This window comes from Garra rufa, chromosome 5, assembly GCF_049309525.1.
Source record: "Garra rufa chromosome 5, GarRuf1.0, whole genome shotgun sequence".
NCBI lineage: Eukaryota > Metazoa > Chordata > Actinopteri > Cypriniformes > Cyprinidae > Garra > Garra rufa.
In genome coordinates, this window is record NC_133365.1 from 46,084,591 (window position 1) to 46,107,847 (window position 23,257).

Genomic DNA, 23,257 nt, shown 5'->3' on the forward strand with positions numbered 1-23,257 from the left:
CGCAGACTTGGTGAGAAGAAGAGCTTTCTTAAAAAATCTAACTGTTCAAAAACTTTAACATCAAAAGTGTGTATGTGTAGTAGAGTGCCTTCCAAAAAGTATCTGTTCACTTTTAGATACATTTACAGAAAATATCAATGTAAATACATTAGATAACAAAATATCAAAGCTATTAGTCTACACCTCTCCTACAGACTGCGAGAGGTAAATACAGTATAATCTCCATCAAAAGCAAAAATGTTTTTCAAGTGCAGGCAGAAAATGCAAATAGGTTATCAAAGGAGTAATGATGCATCGAAGATGTACTTTGACTCCAGCATGACATTCCATTCCATCAAAAGACACTGTAAATGAGCCATGTTTATTTTTTCTTTTCATTTTGCTGCATTAGATCCTTCTAGTCAGAGGGTAATCGCTCTATCCTGCTGGGCGAGACTGATGGTTGAATGAATTCTGTTTTTCTGGAAGCTGAAACCCTCACGGTGAAAACTCTCACAGATTGCCGTGGCTCATTCCAGCAGAGAAAGGCATTATTTTCTTGTTTTTCTATTTTGTTTAATGCATTTTTATGTCTGTGTGAACTAAATTTTAATGTCAGGAAAAAATGGGAGCTTATCTGATGCGATGTGGCAGTATTCCAACCTTCCGTGTAAAAATGTGACACTCAGAAGTTATCAGGAGGCTTTAATCACATGTAGATAGATTGTTGAATTATGGCAAAAAATCTGGTACTCAAGGAGCTTGTTTTGACTTAAAGAGGAAGAGTACAGTGGCCAGTGACAGTTTGGTTTGTTTTTATATGACATTTAGAGTAACACTCATAAAATAAATGTAAAAAAAAAAATCACTAAAATCATGAAAAAAATGCTAAATCAAAATATGGATTTTTGTAAACGGCAAAACGGAGCACAAGAAAGGGTTGAGTGATCTTACCCTGGTAGTAGGTGAGGAGGTGTTGAGATCAATGATCTGTGAATGGGGGTAAATGGACGAGCAGCCCGCATTTTCCTCCTGTTGGGTTTCCATTCTGCAAAGGATGTTGCCACAACATCACACCACCTGACAAAACAGCAATGTTTGGTTTAGTTTGTGTGAATGGAAAAATCGTAGATGCAGGAGAACATTAACAATGTAAAGAAGATAGAAGAAGAGGAGAAATAAAATACAGTAAGGGGGTATGTTGCTTAGAATAATAAAAAAACATATATAATAATTAAAAATAATAATAATGTAAGAGCAATGAAGGAAAGCTATCTAAACCTAATCAGAGTTAACAGGAATATTTTTTTATATATATATTTCCAAAAACCTGAAAAATGTGAAAGAGTGGGAATTGAGCCCATACATTTTTGCTTATGTATGAAGAATTTGCCAAACAAAATAAAAAAGTTGAAAATATATTCTTTAGATTTGTTGGCAGGGTCAGAGTAATAACAAATAATATCTTTGGGGAGCCGGCAGATTGTAGTTGATTGGGTTTTACAAATGACCAATCACAGGTGGGAAGACAAAAGTCATTGCCCTGCCCTCAAAGTGTCAAAAGTCAATTCGAGCGAGCGAGCGCGTGTTGAATAGTCGCGCGAGCGCTCATGTGCAGTTGCGCGCACTAGGCAGCAGGGGCTTGTGCCAGTATTCATTTCCGCTCCTAAATACTGTTTAGGAGCGGGTCTGTTTTGCATGCTTGCTTCATTCGCGTGCTCGTGGTTTTTCGTGCGCGCGACTTTTGAGTCTATTTAAATGCCATAAAGCCCAATTTGCACAAATTCACCCTGCAAACATGCATTGCATTTGCAAAAATAAAGCTAGCTAATGAAAATATCTTTTTGTCATTGTCTCGCATTTCAGCACCTCTCAGTATCACTGTCCTCATCTGAATCGGAGAGAGTGGGAGGTCGTAGTTTGGTACGTCTCAATTGCTCCCTTCTCTGTCTTTCTCTCCGCTGCTTATCCTGCGCTTCCTGCTCTTCCTTCTGGAGGAGGTGAAAGTAGCTACGACCCTGCTTCACTGCAAGAATGTGCTGCCTGTTGAACATAAAAAAAGATATTTTGAAGAATATGGGTGGCCAGATAGTTGCTGGTCCCCATTGACTTCTATAGTATGGAGAATAATACTATGGGAGTCAATGGGGACCATCACAATATCTTATTTTGTGTTTTGCAGAAGAATTCACCAATGTTTAGAACAACTTGAAGGTGAGTAAAATATGAGAGGATTTTACTTTTCTCATGTTTTCTAGATTCAGTAGATGAACAAAACATCATATCATACACATTTGTTGGTCACAGAGTTCATATTTTTTCAAATATCATTCAAAAGACAATGCACCAATCTTTTGGGTTTTTGTCAGAACCAGTGAGAACTATGAGATCTTGTTTTGAAATTTAGTACATCAGCTACATATTTTATCAAGGCCAAAAGCAAAGATAAGAAGTGAAGCAATATTGAACAAAAAGCTCTTGATATACGCAAGAGTGACGACCTTATCCTCTTGCGACTGTGTTTCATTGAAGGTGGCCACAATAATTGCATTTTTCCTTTCAAAAAATGCCAGTCTTCATGAGAATGAATATTTCAACACGCTTGGCTACGGTCGTGTCTGTCATAAATGTCAACCATTTTGTGATGCGCAGAAAGAGATGGAGAGAAAGAGGGTGAGAGAGACACACACAGCTCTCTTGCCTGTGGTGAGACTGTGTTAAATTCCCTCACAAACAAAATGCCATCGGTGATGCCTGCCAGGTTGAAACCATAGCCGCTGGGCAAGACGCAGACGGCAAGAGTGGGGTGGAGAGGAAGAACAGATAATAATAGGCCTTACTGCAAGAACACACAGTTTATCATTGAAATTTCTGGTTACATATGTGACCCTGGACCACAAAACCAGTCATAAGGTTAAATTTGACAAAACTGAGATTTATACATCATATGAAAGCTCAATAAATAAGCTTTCTATTGATGTATGGTTTGTTAGGATAGGACAATATTTGACTGAGATACATCTATTTGAAATCAGAAATCTGAGGATGCAAAAAAATCAAAAAGACTGAGAAAATCACCTTTAAAGTTGTCCAAATTAGGTTCTTAACAATGCATATTACAAATCAAAAATTACATTTTGATATGTTTACAGTATGAATTTTACAAAAAATCTTCATGGAACATGAACTTCACTTAATTTCTTAATGATTTTTGGCATAAAAGAAAAATCAAAAATTTTGACCCATGCAATGTATTTTTGGCTATTGCTACAAATATACCCCAGCGACTTAAGACTGGTTTTGTGGTCCAGGGTCACATATGAATTTCTTATTGTGCTTTATAATTAATCAGAGCTGTGCTGGCATTATGACTTCAGAATTTCATTTTCTGGAGAGTGTTGTGCTCTCTTGTGGTTGTCTTAATTTAAAATCTTCTCTCATAATGATTTGATTAACTGATCAATGCAATAAAAATGCATAGAACAACTGCCCCTATTCCTAGACAAACTTATTTCAATGCATTACAGACAAATATGAAAACCCTCAAGTTATTTAAAATCTGAATGACTTTCAAAAAGATACTTTGATGAGATTAATACATCATCTGAAAGCTAATAAAGAAGCTTTCCATTGATGCATGGTTTGTTATGATAGGACAATATGTGGCTGACAAACAACTATATGAATATCTGGAATCTGAGGGTGCAAAAAAATCTAAACATTGAGAAAATAACCTTTTAAAGTTTTCCAAATGAAGCACTTAGCAATGCATATTGTTAATCAAAAGTTATGTTTTTATATATTTACAGTAGGAAATTTACAAAATATCTTCATGGAACATGATCTTCACTAATATCCTAATGATTTTTGGCATAAAAGAAAAATTGTTACAAATCTACCTGTGCTATTACGACTGGTTTTGTGGTCCAGGGTCACAAATGAAAAATCACACAGGTTTGGAAGAACATAAGGCTGAGTAAAAAGATTTTCCATTTTTGGGTGATACAAGAAATATGTATGCTGTTTTGGGATTTGTAGAGTCATTAAACCGATCTAAAATCATAATCACATTTTCTGAAAACATACATATTCATTTTTCATGCAGTAGGCAATCCAGTGATTTGGCAGTGCTTAACTACAACATCTGTGGAATGCCGCTCACTGGAGATAAACTGCAACAGCATATTGATGCAGACATAAACAATAATTAGCGCACAGTAGGAATCCTAACCTTGTGCGGCATAAGTGCTTTCGAAGAACCGTGTCCTCTCTTTTCCACGACCAGGGCCACTTTGGTACCAATTTCTATAAGAAAAAAAAAAAAAAAACACAATGAGAATGGAACCAAAGAACGTTTCAGAAGCATCTATAAAGAAGACTTGACATATTATATATAATTTTTTTTTTAACAAAAATGCTATTTTTTACAATAATTATATATCATTTTTTAAATTATAAATACACTACCAGTCAAAAGTTTTTGAACAGTAAAATTTTTTTTAAAGTTTTTTAAAGTCTATTCTGCTCACCAACCCTGCAATTATTTGATCCCTAGTACAGCAAAAACAGTACAATTTTTAAATATTTTTACTTTTTAAAATAGCTATTTTCTCTTTGAATATATTTTCAAATATAATTTTTTCCTGTGATTTTAAAGCAGATTTTTTTTTAGCATCATTACTCCAGTCACAGTTATTTGATCTAAAGTTTTGCTGTACTTTAGATCAAATAAATGCAAGCTTGGTGGGCAGAAGAGACTTCTTTAAAAAACATTTAAACTCTTGAAATCTTTTGAGCAGTAGTGTAAGATTTTTTTTTTTATGTATTATCAATGTGTTTATTTGATTAAAACAGTTATTACACTTTAAAGTAAGTTTTTTTTTCATGCATTTTAAAATGTAATTTGTTCTGTTGGCAATGTTGAATTTTCACCATGCATTACTCCATTAGTAGTCGCAAGATCCTTTAGAAATCATTGAATTTGAAGATTTGGTGCTCAAGAAACATTTTTAAATTATTATCAATGTTGCTGCAATATGCAAAAATATAAATGTTAAATCTTATTTTGCAAAATCTTTTCAATGCGCTGTTGTGCTAAATGAGCTAAATATCTAGACATGACTTTATGACAGCTATCAATTCATAAATACACTTTTTCTATATAACTTTACCTTGTTGACATAGTTAAATCAGCAAAATTGGCATAAAATATTTTCTGTTTTTCTTTTTTTTTTTTTTTTTTAATTTCTGTTTTTCTAATGCATATAAACCAATGTAAATGATCATCAAATGACAACACAACAATGCCAAAACTCTGGTCATCCTTACTGTTTAGCCCTTTAAAGTTCAAATATTTAAACAGCAATTCATAAATGCAAAATAGGCAAGCAATCCTGAAATGACCCCTTGAACCTGATCGGTTAGAGATGGGCACAATTCTCCAAATGAGACATTCCACATAGAGCCTGCACCTATTCGCACAATGAATCAGCTGACTTAAATTAACACGTTCGTTTGCACCTATGCCATGTGCCGTCTCATACTTTTCACTCAGCTGCAGAAACAGGAGCAGTGTGTGGAGATATAATCATTGACTATGTGTGAGAGCGTTGCAGATAAAGCCTCACACCTCATTTTCCTGCGAAGAATGTGGAGGGGTTTCGTGAACGGGATTGTCATCAACTTCAGAGATCTTCTCATTCAGTGCCTAGCAGAAAAACACAAGTCATTTCAGGATGATTTTACTGCCAGCACAGTTGCATAGAAATGAGAATTAAAGTACGGCCCACAAAATCCTTACAACATAACAGAAGTTCATTACAGGCAAAGTGCTTAAAGTTTTTCCCTCCTTAGTGATAATGAAGATCTAAATGTTCTCAGGCTTTGTCAGAGATGCTGCACAGCAGTAAGCTCATTACATAATATTTGATTTTCTCATGTATTTTCTAATTTAATGATAAAAACATGATATTCTAAACATAAAAGCAAACTGAAAATCAATTTGAGTATCTTATTTATTCTAGAAATAGTGCAGAATTTATAGTATTTTTTCTTTATTTAATGTTTCGATATTTAAATAAATTAATAAATATTATAAATAAATTGCAAATGTCAGTTAAAAAAATTTATCACACATTTTTTATTTTAATTGACCGCTCCAAACGTTAAAATTCAGAATAAAATACACATTTTTCACATTAACTATAAAAATTTAAAAAGGGTATATTTTAAATATTTGTTTAATAGCATTTTTTTCTATGAATGGAAGTCAGTATCACCAATACTGATAATAATGACTCTGATAAATGGATTTTTAAATCAATTTCTGGAGATAACATAAGTAAATAAAGATATTCAACATTAGAGTAAAATTTGTGCCATTATTTTAAACATTTAAAAGGCCAGAACTTTTGCAAAACATTAAAAAAAACCTTTCAAATTAAGTGAAATTAAATCAAACTTCACATAAACCCATTATAAAAACCGTCACATTTCGCTGTGCCTTTATTATAGTGTGTCCTATAAAGTGTATATAATGATGTTAAACAGAAATTAGCATTATGGAGTCTCAGACTATTCATTATACTGTATAATGTGTAATAGTCAAGGTGCTCCCTTTTCTCAATCTCTATTATCTTGTAAAATAAAGGCAAATGCCCCGAAATAAAATAAAATCAGCAATTCATAAATAAGCTTCAGTTCACTGTTAAAGTGCATGGGTTTCTGAATGCCAGCTCCCTCCGCTATGAAATACCACAGGTCAGTTCCATCTCATAATTCTGGAAAAGAGGTAGAAAAAGAGACAGACTTTAGAGACAGAGGCTGAAAGAATATGCCTTTTCTCGGGCAGAGGTCTCTGCTCCGGCCGCTCCCTCACTCATGTCCTCCATGCCCTTGTCCACATCCTCCCTCTCCCCTGCTGATAGATGATCTCATTTGCAGTAAATCTGCTTGTGTCTGAGCCAGACATGCCAGAAATCTCTGCCTTCACTGCTCTACCCCTACTGGGCCTAAAGCCACAACATATGAGCCGCATTTAAACACAGTTTAAAGAACTGTTACCTTAAAAGACAAAACCGACTTCACGTTGACAATGCTTGGTTACTAAAAATGACATAATACTTTCAACAGGACCATAATCAATGAGGTTATGGATTATGCTGACACAATAATACCAAATCAGAATACATTAGATTTTTAACATATAGCTTAGTTGAACAGGATTTTAAATCAGTGAGACTGAACTATGAGAAGGGCTAGAAGTTAACAAAATAATGTGCAAAAACTCACATTTGTATACAAAAGGTTTGGCTTTTATTTATCAGTTTATAATTATAAGGTGAATGTTTACAAACAGTGAATATTGATCTTGATTCTGTAAATTGAGTTCTAAAAGAGAGGATGGATCAAGGATCAAGTACAGTGCCTTGCGAAAGTATTCATACCCCTTCATTTTTTTTTTTTTTTTTACATTTTGTTATGTTGCTGCCTTATGTTAAACTACTTTAAAATTACTTTTTCCCCACATCAATCTACACTCCCTACTCCATAATGGCAAAGCAAAAAATAGGTTTTTAACATTTGTGCAAATTTATTAAAAATAAAAAACTGAAAAGATCCCGTTGCATAAGTATTCATACCCTTTTCTGGGACACTCGAAATTTAGCTCAGGAGCATTCATATTGCTTCTAGATGTTACTACACTTCGAGTGGAGTTAAACTGTGGCAAATTCATTTGGATGAGTATGATTTAGAAAGGCACACACCTCTCAGTAAAGGTCTAACAGCTGAAAATGCATATCAGAGTAAAAACTAAGTCCTGCCCTGGTGAAAAAACCAGCTAAAACCAGCCTAGGCTGGTTGGCTGGTTTTAGCTGGTCAACCAGCCTGGTTTTAGCTGGTCATAGCTGGGAGGCAGGCTGGTTTTAGAGGGGTTTTGGCCATTTTTCCAGCCTGGCCAGGCTGGTCAGGCTGGTCAGGCTGGTCTTAGCTGGTCAGGCTGGGAAACCACCAGCTAAAACCAGCCTGACCAGCCTGGCCAGGCTGGGAGACCAGCTAAAACCAGCCATTTCCAGCTTAAACCAGCTAAGACCAGCCAACCAGCCTAGGCTGGTTTTAGCTGTTTTTTTCAGCAGGGTGAGGTCAAGATAACTGCTTGTAGAGCTCAGTGACAGACTTGCGTTAAGGCAATGATCTAGGGAAGAGTTCAGAAAAAAATCTGCTGCATTAAAGGATCACAGAAGCATGTAGCCTCCATTATCCATAATGGAAGACGATTGGAACAACTAGGACTCTAGAAAATGTCTGCCAGCCCCCATCCAAGCTGACAGAGCTTGAGAGGTGAAAAGTTGAGGCAAAGAATGGCAGATAATTGCCAAATGCAGATGTGCAAAGCTTGACACATCATACCCAAAAAGACTTGAGGCTGTAAAGGTGCTCCAACTATGTACAGAGTTAAGGGTATGAATACTTATGAAATGTACTTATTTTATTTTTAATACATTTGTAAAATTTGCAAATCTGGTTTTTGCTTTGTCATTATTATGGTGTATGGAGTGTAAATTGATGTGGGGGAAAAACTAATTTAAAGCAGTTTAACATAATGCTTCAACAAAACAAAATGTGGAAAAAATGAAGGGGTATGAATACTTTTGCAAGGCACTGTATATTGTTGATAAGTTTGAATAAGTTGAATCAGTTTGTTTTTGATTGCTTAAATACATAGGTGGAGGGTGAACCAACTTCAGGGTAAGGCTAAAAGCAGCCAAATATATTAAATACAAACATCATAAACTCCTCTTTTTAGGAAAGAACCAGACATGGGTGTCATGTATGCTTCAGGGGACTGAATTTGTATTTAACATCATTAATAAAAACATTAGATATTAATTTTATAATGTTTAATTTCCAGTTATTTAAACAGTGAATAAATTATATTATACAGCGACATTATCTGGGCCATATCATAACAGATGACATGAGTGACGACAGAGATCTGTACAGACAGTGTTGCAATTATATGCCCAAGCCAATATGTTGCTGCGAAAATTTAGCATGTGCTCATCGGATGTTAAATGTTTTTTATTCAGATCCTACTGTACCCCTATGTACACAGCACATTTGTGGTGGCGATATAAGAACAGTAGCCTGCGGAGACTCACTGTAGCCTATAATGATGCCATGAGGCTCCTCCTTCGTGTCCCAAGATGGCACAGTGGTAGTCAGCTTTTTGTGAACTCTGGTGTTCCCACCTGTGGAGCCTTATTAAGGCAATTAATGTTTACATTTATGTGTCGTTTGGACAAATCTGAAAATGGAATTATACTGGCACTAACCAGTCCTAAGAAAAGCTGTTACAGATATATGTCTGGCCTTTGGAAACACTGGCTTTTTAGTCTTTCATGAATTTTATTGTAATGTTATGTCATTTAAAGTATTGTACTTTTTCTATATTTTTATTTTTTATCTATGAACCAAATGTGTGTCTGAAATAAAGTTATATATATTATCACTAACTTTGATCTATCATGAGTTTAAGCACTCTCAAAAAAAAACAAAAACTAATTTATAATTTAATTACTGAAGCTGTCTACACTGTGAAATGAATCCCTTATGTAAATCTGCGCTTTGCTGTTTATGATGAGAGAATTCAAGAGTTGTGCGCACACAACAAAACTGATGAATTTCAGCGATTACTCGTCTGAACGCTTCTGATTGGCTACTGCATTACATTTTCAATTAATTTTCACTTTGTTAACAACAGACGTAATAGATTTAATTTGATTGTGCAGGAGCATTTTTGTCCAATTTAGTGCCATTTTTTGCCCCATGCCTTATACTTGCTCCACCACTGTTTAGTCATATTTAATTTTTAAGCATGTCTTGTTTCTGTATTCAGGATTGTATAAATAAAACATTAATCTCATAACATGATGCATTTGTATTATTAAAAAGTCTGTAAAAATATATCTAAATGCCACATCAGATGCAACTCTGTGCAGCCTCTGCAGTGCAAAGATGGACTTTGTATATATACACACATACAGTCAAGCCCGAAATTATTGATACCCCTGGAAAATTCTGACTTAAAGTTACTTTTATTCAACCAGCAAGTTTTTTTTTTTTTTTTTTTTTGACTGGAAATGACACAGGCTTCTCCCAAAAGATATTAAGATGTACAAGAGGCATCACTGTGGAAAAAAATATTTCTCAGCTTTTATTTACATTTGAACAAAAAGTGGCATGTCCAAAATTTTTCATACCTTTCTCAATAGTCAATAGAAAAGCCTTTATTGGCTATTACAGCAATCAAACACTTCCTATAATTGCTGATCAGCTTTTTGCATGTCTCCACTGGTATTTTTGCCCATTCATCTTTAGCGATGAGCTCCAACTCTTTTAGGATTCTCAATTGGATTTAAGTCAGGACTCTGGCTGGGCCACTGCAAAACGTTAATGTTTTTGTCTGCTAACATTTCTTCATCACTTTTGCTGTGTGTTTTGGGTCGTTGTCGTGCTGAAATGTCCACTGGTGCCCAAGGCCAAGTTTCTCTGCAGACTGCCTGATGTTGTTGTTGAGAATTTTGATGTATTGCTCCTTTTTCATGGTGCCGTTTACTGTGATTAAGTTCCTGGTCCACCGGCTGAAAAACAAAACATTAGGTTTCCACCACCATGTTTGACAGTGGGTATTGTGTTCTTAGGGTTGAAGGCTTCTCCTTTTTTACGCCAAATGAAGGCTACATCATTGTGGCCAAACAATTCAATTTTTGTTTCATCTGACCATAAAACAGAAGACCAGTCGTCTTCTTTGTCCAGATGAGCATTTGCAAAGGCCAAGCAGGCTTTTGTGTGCCTTATCTGGAGAAGTGGTGTCCTCCTTGGTCTGCGTCTGTGGAACCCAGCGGTGTTCAGTGTCCGTTGGACTGTCTGCCTTGAGATGTTGCCACCAGCAGAGCCCAGATTCATCAGGATGGCCTTGGTGCTGATCCTTGGATTCTTTTTTTTACCTCTCTCACTATCCTCCTGGCCGGCACAGGTGTCACTTTTGGCTTCTGACCTCTGAGATTTTTAACAGTGCGGAATGTCTTGTATTTTTTTTAATAATACTGAGTTGATTAAAACAGCTGTTCCCAATGAATCAGGGTAATTAGGATGCTTTAGAACAGCTTGGACTGTTTGGAATGGTATAGAACTTTGGATTTTCCCATAGACTGTGACAATTTGCAAAGGGTATGAATAATTTTGGACATGCCACTTTTTGTTCAAATGTAAATTAAAGCTGAGATATATATTTTTTTTTCCACAATGATGCCTCTTGTACATCGTCTTATTATCTTTGGAAGAAGCCTGTGTCATTTCTGGTAAAAAAAAACATGCTTGTTGAATAAAAGTAACTTTAAGTCAGAATTTGCCAGGGGTATGAATAATTTTGGGCTTGACTGTATGTATATATATATATATATATATATACAGTAGTCAACATTCGAAGTGGATCAAAACCTTTCATCAAATTTGTCCTAAAACCAAAAAGAATACCTGTTCTTATCTTAGGACAACTTTTGATGAACTTTTTTGATCCACTTCGAATGTTGACTACTGTATATATATATATTTTTTTGTTTGTTTTTCTTTTGTTCAATCAATGTAAGATTTTTCATAAAAGATGACATATGTTTAAAAAGTTTAGTTTAAAAATACCACTGGAGATCAATTAAAGGGGGAAATACAGCCTTTTAAAAGGTTTTCTAGTTACATTATCTGTATTTATTTATATAATTGATTATTGCCGTCACCCTAATTTAGATCCTTATTGTTTTGTGCCAGATAAACAAACACTCTTCAGACTGCAAAATTTGGCAGCATCTGATAGCTAAACATTAAAGAAGATACTGCCTCATTATACTTCCTGCGAACTATTTTCAAAAGGGCAGCTTTACTGAATTACTTATGAGTATAATGTCTAACTAAAGCAGCTTCCCCCACACTACACTCTTAAAAAGTTCATGCTTTAAAAAAACAACAACAGTATCTTACAATACTCCCTCTAGAACGCATCAAAATACTCCTTAAGCAAATACAAATGTGCATACGTTTGCTTCATTGCTTTTGAGAAATGAGCACACAGGTGGCAAATAAAAGCACACCACAGGAGCACAAAGGACATTTGTTTAGTCTATCCTTGGAGAAGCCTCACGCTACTCTGTTTCGACGCAAAAGGAATGTGTACAACAACTGATTATGCAACTAGAATGTTAAACAGATCATCTGGGAGAATAGTTTAAGAGCAAAAGCATGATAGAAATATTAAGCAATACTTATAACTGCATAACCACATTCCTTACATTACCGTTGCCATGCTATCTAATAAAAAAACTCTCCTCCCGTCACTTTACATACTAAGAACACACAAAAGGAACCTGCCCGTACATGTCTAAACATACAGTATAATGATAATAATTCAAAGCTCAAGGCGCAGGCACTTATTTGACATTGTGAATTCCCGTAAAGCACTAGGCTCTGTGCAGATCAGCATGTGTTGTGTAACTCTTTAAGGCATGCAGTTATAGAAAGTGATGGCACTGCTCTGGCCCACTTCACAGGAGTAATTGTGTTTCAAATGACAGCCTCTGTGTCTCATTCATTACGTCTGCGTTGGTTATGTAAAGCCACTGGGAGAAACTCGGAGTCGTGCTGAACTCCTCAGCAGGACTGGAGAGCATCCTTCACTGTTAAAGTTAAAAACCTCTATGGAACGTTCTGTCTCAGCACAAGAGAAAAGAAGTGAAAGTAGGAAAGGGTGATGCCCTTATCACAGGTGATGCTGTCAGTGTCATTAATTTGCTCCGTATCCTTGTCCATTAAGAGTAATTGGAGTACTTTAGTTCAAGGAGCAAGACAGATGTGTATGGCCTACGGAGTTGAGGAAAGTCTGGACAGTGTGCCATGGGAGAAAAAGTTCACACTAATCACATCAGAGTCAATGGAAGGTATAGTAGTTAAGATTTTAAAGGGCTCCCAGCTAACAGGGAATGCTCTTGGAACTTTAGTTAACGTTCTGACAAGGTTTCCTCAAACTTAATAACAAACAGTCTGCCAATAATGTTAATAGAACGTTTTATTATGAAGTTATAAAGTTATCTGGTATTAAATAACATATTTAAAACATCAGTTTGTGCCTCTTAAAAGAAATTAGGGTGTTTTTTCTACTTGAATATGAGCTATATATTTACATATATCACGTATATGTCTCAAATATGATATTCAACCAAAAACATGTGTGACCCTGTACCACAAAACCAGTCTTAAGTAGCACAGGTATATTTGTAGCAATAGCCAAAACTACATTTTATGGGTCAAAATTATTTTTCTTTTAGGCCCAAAATCATTAGGATATTATGTAAAGATCATGCTCCATTAAGATATTTAGTAAATTTTCTACTGTAAATATATAAAAACGTAATTTTTGATTGGTAATATGCATTGCTAAGAACTTAATTTAGACAACTTTAGAGGCGATTTTCTCAATATTTTGAATTTCTTTGAATAGTTGTATCTCAATCAAATATTGTCCTATCCTTGCTGAATAAATAAGATTTCCATTTATGTAATAAAGCTCAATTCCAGAAAATTGGCCCTTATGACTGGTTTTGTGGTCCAGGCTCACATAGATGTAAGCTTGTTTTCTTCTTTTTTGTTTAAAGGCTCAGTAAACTGTTTCATTAAAGAAAAAATAATTCCTTATTGTTAATTAATGTGTAAGGCTTTACAGAGTTGATATACACTAGTGGTTTGCATCAGAGACAAATAAAATGTAAGTGATTATTTAATTTTACATAGATATGATTGCAAACTAAATAAGCTTAAATGGATAGTTCACCCAAAAAGAAAGTTCTGTTATTAATTACTCACCCTCATGTCATTCCAAACCCGTAAGACCTTCGTTCAATCCTCGGAACACAAATTAAGATATTTTTGATGAATTTCGAGAACTTTCTGACCCTTTATAGACAGAAACACAACTACCACGTTCAAGGCCCGGAAAGGTAGTAAGAATATTGTTAAAATAGTCCATGTGACATCAGCAGTTATAAGCGCTATAAATCTTTAGCTCTTTATAGCTCTTTCATCGTAAGTCATTTTTTTACGGGATTCGTACCCAAGGATTCCGCATCCTAAGTCCAATTCCGTGCCGGCTGAGCTGCCAAGCAAGCTTGTTACATTCAGAAAGCAAAACATATGGAGCTATAATCTGTGTATGAAAACAATTGCAACTGCTTGCTGTTTTACAGCTTCTAGTGTTCATTTCTGTATCTCACGTATTTGACATCCTGCAATAACTTCACAAAGGTATACATTTTCATCACGAGATCAGGTAGGTTTTATGTACAGTGTGCGTCTTCCTCTGCTTATAAACAAGGCATATCCGAGTTCTACATCAGAACACTGGCTCATGCTTCAGCAGCACATGCATACATCTTGATACTCTTGTGAGAAAACCGGCTCATGTGTCAGCAGCACATGCAATACATCGTAATACTCTTGTGAATGGTGGACAATGACACGGAAATTAAAAAATTGTTGAATAAAGTCAATATTTTAGTTTTCTTTGCACACATCAAGTATTCTTGTAGCTTCATAAAATAAAAGTTGAACCACTGATGTCTCATGTACTGTTTTGACAATGTCTTTACTACCTTTCTGGGCCTTGAACGTTGTAGTTGCGTTGCTGTCTATTGCGCCGTTCACTTGCAGAATGCAAGCTTCTAGAGGGCACATAAATCTGAAGTTATGAATTTAGGTAAAGGGGTGCAGAGCCAGTGGTGGTTTTGTAGGCAAACATTTTATGCGAGCAGCTACTGGTAACCAGTGCAAATTCATGAAGAGAGGTGTGAGTTTATTTCGCCTCATTCAAAATTAATCTTGCAGCCGCATTCTGGATTAATTGTAAAGTTTTGATAGAACTGGCTGAAAGACCTGCCAAAAGAGCACTGCAATAGTCCAGCCTGGACAGAACAAGAGCTTGAACAAGGAGTTGTGAAGCATGTTCCGAAAGAAAGGGCCTGATCTTCTTCTTAATTAATGACAGAATTTTCATTTTTGGGTGAACTATCTCTTTAACTTGAAAAGGGAGAAGAATAATGATACCGAAAGCATTTGTTGTTCAGGTCAAAGGCTGCGCATCCAAACAAACTCAACTCAACAATTAGACACGTCAATAGCCTTCAATAACCATGCCTATGCAACGGAGACAATGGAGTGTTTTCACAACGCGTCATCAATCAGCCAAATAGGTAAACAATGCCACTGAACCAAACAAAACTCACACATTTCGCTGATTATTGCTGCTGAAAATGATCAATTATTGTCATGTTTTAGGCTGTACTAATCGGTCAGACTGGGAAAAACATTTGGAGTACTATAGACTCCCAAAAGTTATAACAAATCAATGAGAACATTGCAAAAAACTGTCTGAGGAACAGAAGGTGATTGTGTTGGCCAAACTGAACCAGGATTTCCAGGGCAAGCATCTTGACAACATTTGTGTTTGTTCTTATCATTTCCAGTCAGGTAGGTGAAATATTAGGCTAATATCTTAATTAATACTGCTCGTATTTATCACCTATTAACTTTACTTTGTCAAACTATTGCGCCCTTTCATGCTTACTAAGCCATTTTCTATATCATTTAGCAGCTTCAGCACATTATTTCTGTGGTTTAGACAGCATAAATTAGCAGAACCAAAAAACTTCTTTGATTTTTAATGTTGCAATATAAAAAAATCACTGACCTATTTTGTTTTATCTACTATCTTTCACTGACCTATTTTGTTTTATCTACTATCTTTTGTAAGCTCCAATTAACTGATCTTATTAATATGATTATGATTGCATAGACCACACTACCTTGTCTACTTGTCCCAGATAATTCATGATGAGTTTCTTCGGTTCCAGGTGAAGTGGCTCCAACACATCCTCAGCACAGCTCCGTCTGAGTGAACTGTAGACTCTACGGGTCAGTGGTTCCTGTCTGCAGTAAAACCTTTCCCAAAACATCTCACATTTATACCGTTTATCAATCATGCATGGTCCAGAATCTGAGACATCACTCTGAACTGCCATTTTCACCGTTTTGGGTTGAGAGAAGAACAATTATTAGTCCATAGAAATTATAATGGATATATACACAATACACTACCATTCAAAAGACCAGGATTAGTATGTTTTTAAAAGAAATTATGTTTATTCAGCATGGATGCATTACATTTATCAAAAGTGATAGTAAGGACTTTTTTTAATTCATCAAAGAAGTGTATTACAGTTTCCAGGAAAAACATTAAGCAGCACAACTTTTTACAACATTAATAACCGAAAGAAATGTTTCTTTGCCACCACAGGAATAAATTACATTTAAAATCTATCAAAATTGTTATTTTAAACTGTGATATTTTTTAAAATATTACTGTTTTTACTGTGATGATCACATAAATGAGGCCTATGCAGCATAAGATATTTCTTTCGCAAACATTAATAAAATCTTACCAACTTTTAAACAGCGGTTCAGCTTTATTCAGTTATATAAAACCAGCAGCAGTTTTCGCAGTGCAGACTCAGCCTAATGTTGGCCATTTGGTCTCCAGTGGTAACAAGACAATTTAAAAACCAGTCTAAACCTGTCCGGACCACAATATTTGAAGCCATGCTGGATGGATTATTAGCACAGTTGTGCATTGCAGATATTGCTCAGTCCCTGCTGTGTAGGTTTAAAATAACAAGCATCTTTATAATTACACGGAGTGAAATAATATTCTATTATATATATCTTTAATCACATGGCACCAGGTACAGACTCTCAATTTTGAAAATATTAAAAAGAACCTGAACACAACAATGAAGTGTTGAGCAAATATAATTGTGCGGTCAGCTGTACGCCTCTATAGTCGGCACTGAGATTAATAAGGGTGAGTTGGCTGCACTGGGCCCATTAAGAAAGTCCCCTGTGCACTCTTTCATTCAGATTCTAGGAAATAAAGTTAACAAGCACTTAGCCGCCTTCACAACCTCTGCATAGACACCTCAACACTTTAATAGTTTCTACAACACTGTTAACGATCAGTTCAATAAAGAGCTCTTTGCTTGTCAAAGGCTAAGCAGGACTTCACTCAGGCTGTTCGTTCTCATCAAATAGCTATTTGTTGCTTCCCTTTTAGATCTATAAATATCCTTAATTAGCATCTCCCATAGAGCCCCTCCACCCCTCCAGCAGCAGATTGAACCACCTAGGCATCACTCCATTCCTACATTCTCTTCTGGTCGCATCACGGTTAGTGCTTAGTAAGTGCTAAAACACAAGGACGCTATATAAACAGCGTCTGCCATGTCTGCCGGACACATTCGGGTTTGCTTTCATTGCGCTGCAGTATCATTTTTGTATTTCCTAGTTAGTACTTCTTTAGTCATTCTCTGGCTGGACCATCCACGTTTTTTCTTCCTTACACTTTTTCGATTTTCTCACTATGGCGGAAGCTATCAAGTCGTCATCCAGGCCTCAATATTGTCATGATGTTTCTTGGAATCCCCTGAGCTACAGATGGCCCAGTGTAATCTTTAACCAGCATTACGGACTGCCGCCGTTATTGGACCCTCAAGACCTCAGCTGGATGGAAGGCATCTTCAGAAGGCTGGGGACGTCGTCTTGGCCCGGGTACTTGCGCACACCCATGTTCGCTCCTTTTACTCAGGCCCCAGGACAACACGTGTCTACACTGCAAAGGGAGATGAGTGGAGGGGTGTCGGAAGTGGTTGGTGAGATGTGCAAGTGGAAGATTAGCTTGGATGTCAATCACTTCGCTCCCTCAGAGATCACGATCAAAATACAGGAAGGATTTTTGGTAATTGCAGGTATGGGTGATAAATACTATTATGTAGCATCCATTGGAGGATAGACATACATGTATACATACAAACTTTTTTATTTACTCATTTATTGTTTTCTTAGTTAAATAAACATTACTTACACTATCTGAAAAAAATATTCTATTTTATACGTTTACATTAACAATGTAATCACTCAATGTTTTAAAGTCATCATGTATCAGTCTCATCAAGTTAGTGTTTTTAAGCATTTTACATTTATTAAAATAACTCAATGTAAGCTATACATTTTATTTGTGAACATATGTTCAGCTATTCTTTTTAATTTTCGGATCATCAGTCATCAAAGTTTGGTAAACATTGGTAACAGACATGAAGATTTAACGTTACTTTGAATTTATCAAGCTGATTATTCACTAAAAACTCAAACAGATCATGTTTTCATGCCATTTTAAGTCTTATTTTGAAGTAACATCGTGTTTATAGATATGTTTATATCTTAGTGTGTGAGTTGTTCACTTACTTTTTTAAATTAGTCTTCCCATATCTGCCATTAATTCAGACTGTCTGATTCACGAACGCGGAAAGCGCACAAACACAAGAGGCGGGATTTATCGCATGAACCAATCACAGCCGATCATAATCAGTCAAATCCAATCATATCGAACGTGACTTTCCCTCTGCCCCATTCATCTCAATTACCCCGCCCCCTCAAACTCACAACACAAGGGTCAGGTGAGGCGAGAGATGTGGACTCCTGCTGTAACTTTACCTTGTGGTTTCGCTGTTGAACAGTTTTACTTTAGAAAAACAAGTGATTTATACACATTTTATGTCATATTTGCGTTGTTTTATTTTTGTACTATGAATTTTTTCTCATCCAGTTTTTGAGGCGACTGCTTCAGTTGCCTCTTTGGAGGAAACGCCCAGATAGATATGAAGAGTTTAGATGCAAAAGCCACTAAGTGCCGTCTAAAATTTGCTTAGAAAATTATTATTTTTCTCAGCCTCTATTGTTTATGTTCAGTCATTTAACTTTAATGGCAATGGAAATAACTTATTTATTGCAATTAAAGTGAAATCACTGAACATAGGAGTGAGATCATTTTAATCTTTTAGAAGAACATTTCAAACTCTTCATATATAAATCTGTAATCAATTAAAAATGAAACTATTTATTTATTTAGAATTCTATTTATAACAATTTACTAAATAATTCACAAAATATATAAAATGCTCTTCTACGAGTTAAAGTTATTCATCTCAATATTGTGATAACATCTTTGATCTATAGGAAAGCATGAGGAAAGACAAGATGAGCACGGCTACGTTGCTAGATGTTTCACAAGAAAATACACGTAAGTGTTAACAAGTACATTCAAGCATGTTTGGTTGGTAAGATATTTTTATGTTTTATGTCTCTTATGATATTCAAGGCTGTATTTATTTCATCACAAATACAGTAAAACAGTAACTTTGTGAAATATTATAAATTAACTTATTTCTGTGATGCAAAGCTGAATTTTTAGCATCATTACTCCAGTCTTCAGTGTCACATGATCCTTCAGAAGTCATTCTAATATGCTCAATCGCTGCTCAAGAAACATTTATTACAATTTCAATGTTGTGGAATGAAAACAGTTGTGTTGCATAATATTTTTTGATATTTTGTCAGGATTCTTTGATGCATAAAGTTTTAAAAAGCAGTTTGAAATTTCATGTAAAAATATATACTGTCACTCTTGATCAATTAAATGTTTTCCTGCTGAATAAAAGTATTAATTTATTTCAAAAAATCCTTTGAATGGTAGACTCACTGTCAGTTTGATTCTGTTTTAGCATTTCACTGTGTGCAGTTTCAATCAATAATAGCAAATTAACAGATTTTTTTTTGTCACCACTGCCTTAGACTTCCAGGTGGTGTTGATGCTGAAAATCTCCAGTCGCGTCTGTCCGCCGAAGGTATCCTTACAGTGGAAGCACCATTACCCAGCATTCCCCTCCCTGCTGATGTCAATATCCCCTTCCAGGTATTGATTAGTTCTGACAGCTGTTTAATCTTCAGTCATACAGTCTGAACATCTTCACTTATTGAAGCTCAAAATTAGCCACACAGAGTGTTCTGTGTGGAATGCATTGCACTTGTTTATAATATGCCAGCATTACATTTAAGTGGTGCCTTCTGCCATTCATAGTGAGATGGGACCATTATTATCATTATTGAAAACTTTTCCAGGTAAATCCGAGGGTAAACACTACCCATCCATCCTGAGGTACCTAATTGGTTTTGTAGACACCGGTAGAGTAGCCTCACTGTCTCTCAGGAGCTGTAATAATAGCCAGTCTATTGGCAAAAAGCTGACAGCAATTTAAGTTTGCAGAGGAAACTGGGGTGTAATACAGACATGCGAGAAGTTCTCAAAACCTATTATTTCAATTATTTTGTTGGCCATTCAAATAATTTTGTCTCGCTTTAGAAATGCCACATATTGTTTACCCATTGCATGTCTTTTTCAACTTGTTAAGCCAAGCAAATGTGTTTTACATTAAAGCAAAAAGGATTCAGAAATAATTAGAGGTATACAATTCTACAATGCCCCATAAACGTCAAATGCCAAATTTGAAGTCAGTTTATAAATTAATCACCCAGCAATTCCAATTACCAACCTCATAACTGTTCTAATAACCAACAAAGAGATTAAACGCAAGCTTATTTTCCCGCAGGGGACGTATGGCCTTTCTTCACAACCCAGAAAATTAATCATTTTTGTGTACACTGACCCTGGCATTTTAGGGTCTCGATGTGGCATTTAAGCTCTTGACTTCATTTGAAGACTGTTTCGCATTTGCCACAGGTGGAGGAAACCATTGGAGGAAAACAACAAGATGGAGACGAGCCCCTAGTTGAAGCAGAAGCTAAACCGGAATCGTTTGAAGGAGAAACACCCGAACCCTCAATCTCAGCTGAGCTTCCTGAGGGTGCACAGCTCACCGAACGAGACCAGCAAACTGTATCTGAACCACAACCCCAGTCCATCTCAGAAGCTGCACCAGATACCATTGAGTCTGGAAGAGAGCAGGTTGCTGAACTCAAAGAGGAGGACAAAGAAGGTGCTTTTCAAGAGGCAGTTGAGGGCATCGAGGGAGACGGAGAGGAAGTCCATGAGTCTGCAGACAAGCCTCAGGCTCCAGAGACGCCAGACACCATCACCTCCGAGCAAGGAGAGCAGACAGAGGTCATACGGCCTCAGGAACTGGAGGGTGAAGAAGGATTTACAGACCCTGCTGTGACAGAAGATGAGCAATCAACCTTCGGGCAAACCCAAGAGGTGTTCACCCCTCAGCAGGTGCTTCAAAGGGAAATGGATGTTGGCAAAATGTAGGCTAGAAGAAAGCAACATCCCCTGCTCTTTCCTTAGCCTCTTAATTCCCGTAAATATTTTCGTATTTACTGTAACATGCATCTTCTTAGCACTAATAAAGACCTGAGCAAGATTGTGTGAAGCTTCTTGCTGTGATTTACAATAACAAGAGTGATTAATCAGGGGAAGCTGAGAAATGAAGGCGACAGACAGAGATCTGTCAGTGTGGCAGCTACTGTACTATAGTTGACTTGGAGAGAATTTGATATGCAGTTGCACATTACATCCTTTGAGCTCTAGTAAATGCAGTCGTGTAATTCTCATCTAACTCGGATGGTTATGATGCCGGCGCCTCTTGAGCATGGTTATATTCGTGATTCATTAACCTCAAACCCTGAAAATTAGACAACGAGAGGGCGCAGATCGATTTGCCGAGAAAAATCCAATGGGCAAACACATCAGTTAATCAGCAGCGGAGTACCGTTTTCTTCAATATTTTCTCTCCACATCCTCGTCGAGGAGATTGAAAGCGAGCCAAAGCGTTCGGAATAATCTCCACACTAATCTGTCACCCAATTACCGCCACCGTGCCGAGACAACTCCCATGGAGTCGCTCCCATAAGCACACAGCCAATCTGCCAAGCGAACACCCAGATGTGATAGAGGACAGAGGATTGTGAGACAAAGGAGAGCATGATGCTTGATTTATTACTCGGCAAACATCAGGAGGTTATATAAGTGGGATAAGAAAACAGGTGTAAAGCTGTAGGAGAAATAACATCCGTTATATCAATAACGCAGCTCGTTTATTAACTCTGGAGATTTGCGCAGAGGAGTAATAAATAAAAGCATTGCTTTGGCAAATTTCATTTATTATAAAAACGCATAGCATACATCCCTACACATAAAGAAATAAAACACACAAATAAGAAAAGAAAAGAAGACGAGACAATAAACAGCCTTTGAGAAAGAGCTCAGGCCAAGTTCTCAGAGAAGACCCTTCATATAAATAGTCCAACATGATAAACATTCAGATGATCTAAACAGCGCTTGCGTTTGAACTCAGGGCCAAAACAAGTTAAGGTTTATAAGAGGGACAGAAAGTCCCAAACATACTCTTCACAAGCATTTGAACACAAACTTTAGCTACACAAGCTTGATTTCACGTCTGAAAGAAATTTATGTTGCAACACAAACATGCGTTGCATTCCCAGTGTTGTCTTCTATTTGATCAGAACATGATGAAGCAATAGTTTAAGGAGTATAACTTAGAACTCAAGCTAGAAAATTTGTTAAATGTACAGTCAGTTAAAAACCTGTATGACCTTCTTTAACAGTACATAAGAAGTTGCTTTCATAAGCTATTTTTTGTACATACATTGAAACTCAAAGAGGTTCGAAACAACATTTGGGTCCTATTCACACTTATGGACAAAAAAAGTGAAGAAATTAGGACTTTTTGGGTGACCTATCCCTTTAAATTGCTGACATTTGAAGGGAGCTCTATTGCCCCCTTGATGATTGACTCTTGCCATTACAATGTTAACCATGCTTTTGCATCTTCAGTGTCCTCCACAAATATTGGCACCCATGGTAAATATGAGCAAAGTTGGTTGTGAAAATAAATCTGCATTGTTTAACCTTTTGATCTTTCATTAAAAAAAATCACAAAATTCAAATCACTGAAGTAAAACAATGGAAAGTGGTGGGAAAATCTCATTATGAAATAAATGTTTTTGTCTAGTTCACATTGGCCACAATTATTGGCACCCAATTATTTCAACATCCTTTTTCCAAGATAACAGCTCTGAGTTTTCTCCTATAATGCCTGATGAGTTTGAAGAACACCTGACAAGAGATCAGAGACCATTCCTTCATACAGAATCTTTCTAGATCCTTCAGATTCCCATCTCCATGTTGGTAACATCTTCAGTTGATTGGAACTAAAATAAAACAGGGATCTTGTTCTGCACATCAGAACTATATTCTTTGGTTTTACTCTTTGTCATGGATTATTAAGAGAACCTTTGTGGTCCTCGTTTT

General features: G+C 36.3%; 2 protein-coding genes across 2 annotated transcripts in view; one reads left to right on the forward strand and one right to left on the reverse strand.

The window, feature by feature from the left end:
• The window catches only part of LOC141334877 (coiled-coil domain-containing protein 60-like), a 35,019-nt gene extending 18,919 nt beyond the window's left edge, over positions 1 to 16,100 (reverse strand). Inside the window, exons 1-5 of the mRNA XM_073840101.1 lie at positions 15,885 to 16,100; positions 5,609 to 5,686; positions 4,211 to 4,284; positions 1,849 to 2,022; positions 934 to 1,059 (exon numbers count right to left, since the gene is read on the reverse strand). Coding sequence (XP_073696202.1) covers positions 934 to 1,059; positions 1,849 to 2,022; positions 4,211 to 4,284; positions 5,609 to 5,686; positions 15,885 to 16,100 — 668 coding nt within the window. The remainder of the gene's footprint in view (positions 1 to 933; positions 1,060 to 1,848; positions 2,023 to 4,210; positions 4,285 to 5,608; positions 5,687 to 15,884) is intronic.
• Positions 16,101 to 17,494: 1,394 nt separating this feature from the next.
• Positions 17,495 to 21,235, forward strand: LOC141334878 (uncharacterized). The gene is made up of 4 exons (XM_073840102.1): positions 17,495 to 17,879; positions 19,147 to 19,210; positions 19,762 to 19,882; positions 20,708 to 21,235. The coding sequence occupies exons 1-4, from the start codon at positions 17,495 to 17,497 to the stop codon at positions 21,233 to 21,235; spliced, it is 1,098 nt and encodes a 365-aa protein (XP_073696203.1).
• Positions 21,236 to 23,257: the final 2,022 nt, after the last annotated feature.

Excerpts from the sequence above, each read along its gene's own strand:
- LOC141334878 (XM_073840102.1), top strand. The coding sequence starts at position 17,495 with ATGGCGGAAGCTATCAAGTCGTCATCCAGGCCTCAATATTGTCATGAT. Across the intron at positions 17,880-19,146 it reads AGGATTTTTGGTAATTGCAG|GAAAGCATGAGGAAAGACAA; the intron begins GTATGGGTGATA and ends TTTGATCTATAG. Across the intron at positions 19,211-19,761 it reads TGTTTCACAAGAAAATACAC|ACTTCCAGGTGGTGTTGATG; the intron begins GTAAGTGTTAAC and ends CCACTGCCTTAG.